This window comes from Protopterus annectens, chromosome 4.part1 (genome assembly GCF_019279795.1).
Source record: "Protopterus annectens isolate FY-2018-M chromosome 4.part1, PAN1.0, whole genome shotgun sequence".
Classification (NCBI taxonomy): Eukaryota; Metazoa; Chordata; order Ceratodontiformes; family Protopteridae; genus Protopterus; species Protopterus annectens.
In genome coordinates, this window is record NC_056734.1 from 977,966,932 (window position 1) to 977,972,909 (window position 5,978).

The 5,978-nt window shown below is 33.8% G+C and overlaps 1 protein-coding gene across 1 annotated transcript; it reads right to left on the reverse strand.

Annotated features, from left to right (window-relative positions):
• Window positions 1–411: 411 nt before the first annotated feature.
• LOC122801349 lies at window positions 412–5,335 on the reverse strand. Its single transcript, XM_044070889.1, has 3 exons — window positions 5,034–5,335; window positions 3,915–4,175; window positions 412–684 (listed from the first exon to the last, which is right to left on the reverse strand). The coding sequence occupies exons 1-3, from the start codon at window positions 5,301–5,303 to the stop codon at window positions 412–414; spliced, it is 804 nt and encodes a 267-aa protein (XP_043926824.1). The 5' UTR covers window positions 5,304–5,335.
• Window positions 5,336–5,978: the final 643 nt, after the last annotated feature.

The following is a 5,978-nucleotide window of genomic DNA, read 5'->3' on the forward strand; positions in this document are numbered from 1 at the left end:
TGCAGGAGTGCAAAGTAGTAGTGACAATAGGTCAGCACTGTATTGTCACTACTACTTTGCACTCCTGCATAGTTGGTTTCCTGACATTGCATTATAACAGACCGATTTCTCTCATACAGTCAGATCTCAATAATCATTGCTCTATCTTTAAGACCTCTGTATCCAAGTAGTGTACTACAAGCCACAAATATTTACTTCACACTGCATACATCTTACCAGTCCTTTATTTCAATATACAGTTGCCATGGGTGCACCGATTATTCATGGTACACAACAATATCCTGGACAAATACACAAATTGTAATGTTTTTTAATCCATTTTTTATTGTAAAAATACAGTACAAACATAGCATACTAGGTTAAAAATTTTAGCTATTCTAACACAAATGCATAAATCTTAACTTTTTAATACTAGTCAGTCACTGTCCTCCGTTGAGGTAGAAAACCAGTGTACTGGCCTAAAGGGTTGGGATATCTGTCACGAATGCGCCAAACACAGCAACTCGGAATGACTCGACGCACTCTACTCCCAAGCCGTCCATAACGCCAGACAGTGAACTGTCGATAGGCAGAATGCCGTAAACGGCGATTATCATCAGTCTCCAATGGTATTCCAAAGATAGCCCGCCTGTATGTATCGGCAACGCGTAGAACACCCTGATGCAGCACAACTTCACTCATTTCCTGAAAAAAAAAATTACGTTGAATGCAACCATACTCAATTACAATTATGGTGAAACAGTCAGACTTGTGTAACAACTCTAACAAATCTTGTAATTATGCAAAAGTACACTTCGTAATGCATAGCCAGAGTTGTGTATACCAATTTGACTTTGTATGTGCTGTATATAACAAGATGAGTGCAATGTGTATTAGCAATTATTTTGGACAGAGATGATAAATCCTATACACTGTAGACAGTAATATGGTCACACATCAACCATACAACATTACTCTCTACCAAGCAGAATGATCAAGAGTTCATGCAGAGATTATAGCTTACTTTTCTGATATACTATACTGTACCTTGTTGTTGAAAGCAAGGTGAGATAAGTCCAATGCCAATAAGGAAACAAAAACAGGCTCCAAACAAACTTGTAGTTACCAACCAAGTACAGAAAGCCACCACACGAACTGTGTAACGAAAACTGCTTTATTGACCTAGGTTTCGTCCTTTCGAACTTCTTCAGAATACATACTGTCATTATAACCCACTCATTTTATACAGTGTTGATTATTCAATAATCATTTAATTAATAGCCTAATTTCCCGCCATAAATTTCTTAAAAAGGAAATGGCATATTTTTAAAAAAATCATCTTGTTTAAATACACAACCAATTCATACACTCCTACTTGTATAAACATATACTTACTTATTTATACATTATTATACTTAAAAACTTCATATAAAGTATCCAAATAATCCATAAATAAATTTTTACTAAAAAACTACTTATTTTTGTATAAATATATATATAATACCATTATAACTATTGATGTGTCTAATATATATAAACAGTAATTTATACATGTACAATTCTAAATATATTCAACTGGAACTATAAATTATTAGATATTCTTTATGCATATTCAATATCCAATTATATATAATGTATTTAGTGAAAAATGTATACTATTAATATGCATAATCACAACCTGTATGCTGAATCACATTGTATTGGGAAATATATACAATTATTATTTAAATGCAAATGTTATATATATATTATTTACATGTAATTTACAGTCTAATAGTTCTGAAATCAATTATATTAATGTACAATACTATGAATTATTCTAATCTATGATTTAATTATATTATATGTTAATGAATATATCAAATATAAATAATATAAATTGATGTTCTATGTATTGCCATGTATCATGTGTTGTATATTCTATTGAATTTTAATAATGGCATAATAGTCATATATTCATTTATACCCGGAGGTATACATGAATTGAGTTGTACTTGCCATTTAAGTTCCTCCATATCTAAATGATACATGGTTGTCTTTCCTTGTAAATCCTGTTTTATTTGATTTATAACAATAAATTTAAATTTGTGATCATTATATTCTATAATGTGTCTTGCTAAAGCATTGCTGTTTTTATGATGTTGTATATCTAGTAAATGTTCTTTGATTCGTTCTCTGAATTTCCTCTTAGTTTTTCCCACGTAAAAGGCTTTACATTGTTGACACAAGGCTACATATACTAGATTTATTGTTTGACAATTATAATGTCCATTTATCCTAATGTTACATTCATTAATCCTAATGTTAGTACTCGTTTCTTGAATGTAACTACATGTACTACATGTCCCACATCTAAAATTACCTTCTTTTGCACTTGTATATTTTTCCTTATTTCTTTTATTTTCTAGTATATTTTTAAAAGAAGGACTTTTCTTATATACAAATTGTATGATTCCATTGAACATTTGTCTCCCTATTTTATCATTGACAAAAAAGTCCCAATTTCTCTTAATGATATATTCTATATCTTTGGTACAATCGTCATATTTAATAATATATAATGGGGTGTTATTTTGACCATCTTTATCCATTATATCTTCATTATTAGTTGATATTTTGTTCAACGAACCTGTTTTTAAAATTGCTGTATATATTCCATTTTTCCTTTTATTTATTACTTCATTAAATATTTTAACACAAAATTGTTCTGGGTATCCCCTATTCATAAATAATTGCATGATATATTTCATTTCTTTTATAAAGTCTACTTCTTCACTGACCATCCTGGCCGCCCTGACCATCTGCCCCTTAACTATGGCTTTTTTCTGGTGGCCAGGGTGCCAGCTGTCATAGTGCAAGTACGCATTTGAAAATGTGGGTTTCCTATGTATTTGTGTTTTCAGAATGTTTGTTTCTTTGTCATATGTTATATCTACATCCAAATAGTTGATTGTAGTTTCTTGGACATTATAAGTAAATTTCAAAAACTTCACTGTATGATTAATGTATTCTAAGAATGTTTCCAATATATTTTTGTGTGTATTATTATTTATATTTTTATCTTGATCCCATATGATAAAAATATCATCCTAATATCTGGTATACATAATTAGATGGTCACGAAACTCTGTTGTAAATAAGTAATTATGTTCCCAATAGCTCATGATTAAATTTGCATACATGGGGGCACAAGGTGCCCCCATGGCAACTCCACTTATTTGTTGGAAATAACTACCTTCAAAAAATATGTAATTGTTAAGTACCATTTCCATTAGATTTATTAATATATTAATCTGATCTTGTTCATAAAGTTGCGTCATAAATAATTGTTCTTCAAGCCATAAAAGGCCTACATCATGAGGAATTGTAGTAAATAGATTTACAACATCTATTGTAATGAAAACATACTCTCTCTTCATATTTATTTTACTGAGTCTACTCAAAAAATCCCATGAATCTTTAGTTATGTAACTGAAACATTTCATACTTTCCTTAAAGAAATGATCCAAATATGTACTTATATTGCATGTAACACTTCTATGTCCATCTGCTATGGGCCTAAATTCCAAATTATCAAGGCCTTTATGTATTTTTGGTATTCCGAAGATACCACTGATAACTGGATGTTCATTTCGTAAAAAATCATATTCTTTTTCAGTGATACCCCCTTGGTATCATATAGTGTACTACAAGCCACAAATATTTACTTCACACTGCATACATCTTACCAGTCCTTTATTTCAATATACAGTTGCCATGGGTGCACCGATTATTCATGGTACACAACAATATCCTGGACAAATACACAAATTGTAATGTTTTTTAATCCATTTTTTATTGTAAAAATACAGTACAAACATAGCATACTAGGTTAAAAATTTTAGCTATTCTAACACAAATGCATAAATGTTAACTTTTTAATACTAGTCAGTCACTGTCCTCCGTTGAGGTAGAAAACCAGTGTACTGACCTAAAGGGTTGGGATATCTGTCACGAATGCGCCAAACACAGCAACTCGGAATGACTCGACGCACTCTACTCCCAAGCCGTCCATAACGCCAGACAGTGAACTGTCGATAGGCAGAATGCCGAAAACGGCAATTATCATCAGTCTCCAATGGTATTCCAAAGATAGCCCGCCTGTATGTATCAGCAACGCGTAGAACACCCTGATGCAGCACAACTTCACTCATTTCCTGAAAAAAAAAATTACGTTGAATGCAACCATACTCAATTACAATTATGGTGAAACAGTCAGACTTGTGTAACAACTCTAACAAATCTTGTAATTATGCAAAAGTACACTTCGTAATGCATAGCCAGAGTTGTGTATACCAATTTGACTTTGTATGTGCTGTATATAACAAGATGAGTGCAATGTGTATTAGCAATTATTTTGGACAGAGATGATAAATCCTATACACTGTAGACAGTAATATGGTCACACATCAACCATACAACATTACTCTCTACCAAGCAGAATGATCAAGAGTTCATGCAGAGATTATAGCTTACTTTTCTGATATACTATACTGTACCCATTTACACTGCAGTGTGTACTTGGTGCCTTGAGCCATGACAGCATCTGCTTGAAGAATTCATCTTGTATATGACAAGACTCTGTCAGCAGAATATGCTTTTCATGTCATTTACACAAACACTGTTACACACTGCAAAACAATACCTGTCGACACCACAGACAAGCATATATCTGCTACATCATTACAGTACTCATGTCAACGATTCATGAACAATCAGATATGTACCAGTGTGGGCATCTCTCTCTCTCACTCTCCATCTCTTTAAGCAGGTATAATGTACAGTTTCCTAGGTGTTCTATTTCAATTAAATTATGGTGTCCAACTCTTTTGTCAATCATTGCACTCCTGGTGTAACCTGCCCCTTTATGTTTGTAATAAACTGTGGTCATACTGGGTGCTATAAAATTAATCATGCCTACACTGTATAAATTTATCTTCTTTACATACTATTACACTAGCCAGATGTGATCTTTGTCAGTATACAGCATTCTGTCTTATTAAGCAATGACTCACCGGAACAAGAGATAAACAGTTCGTTGGTGAATTGGCACAACAGACTCTTTCTTGTGCGGTCGGCATATCCCTGCAGCCTTGGCACACACACCAAGTCGGAGGTTGTTCTGCCTGACGTTGTTCAGTAATTCCACTGTTCCCCCTCTCTTGCTCCTCAAGTATCTCCTGTACTAGTGCTGGATTCCTTTTTGCTATAACATTGCATAGATGACGCATTTCATCTGTGGATAGGCCTTGAATTTTGTCCTGTAAACACACAAGCATTTTCATTAGTTAATCATAAGTAATGTGCCTGTAATAATGTGTTATGCACCTACACAGAACATCTTGGGCACCCATTTTTAAAGGAATACTGTCCTAGCAAATGAAAATATAATTAGCTTTTATCATCAGCGTGTCCGTATCTCAGATACACATTTTTAATAATAAATCATTTGACTAAATACGGAAGATGTAATAAGGGATGTGGGTACCCAAATAGATATTAATCTCTCCTTCGATAATGACATTGTCAAAGTGGTTAGAAAATCCTTCTTTGTGGGCCCATTATTATCACAAAAGGGTTCGCATACAGATCAAAAGAAGTCATTGTGCCCCTCTGCTCATCGTTCATCAGACCCATCACAGGGTACCGCCCCATTTGGAATATATCTTACAAGACACATGCAAAAGCTGGAAAAACCACAGAAGTACCTCACCAAGAGGATCACTGGCCTCAAACAGATGCCCTATGAAGCTCAACTAAAGAAACTCCAGCTGTACTCGGTTGCATACCGACTACTCTGAGGTAATCTCTGAGGTAATCTCTGATGGACAAGTTGCACCTAAAGAAAAGCTTATTCCCTCGAGCCACATGCTCTCAGGATGTTAACCTCACCACAACAATAAAAATGACGTGCTGGAGGGATAGTTTCCAGTCCGAGAGACTTCCCATGCTTTGGAACA

Excerpts from the sequence above, each read along its gene's own strand:
- LOC122801349 (XM_044070889.1), bottom strand. The coding sequence starts at position 5,303 with ATGAAAATGCTTGTGTGTTTACAGGACAAAATTCAAGGCCTATCCACA. Across the intron at positions 4,176-5,033 it reads ACTGTTTATCTCTTGTTCCG|GAAATGAGTGAAGTTGTGCT; the intron begins GTGAGTCATTGC and ends TTTTTTTTTCAG. Across the intron at positions 685-3,914 it reads TTCTACCTCAACGGAGGACA|GAAATGAGTGAAGTTGTGCT; the intron begins GTGACTGACTAG and ends TTTTTTTTTCAG.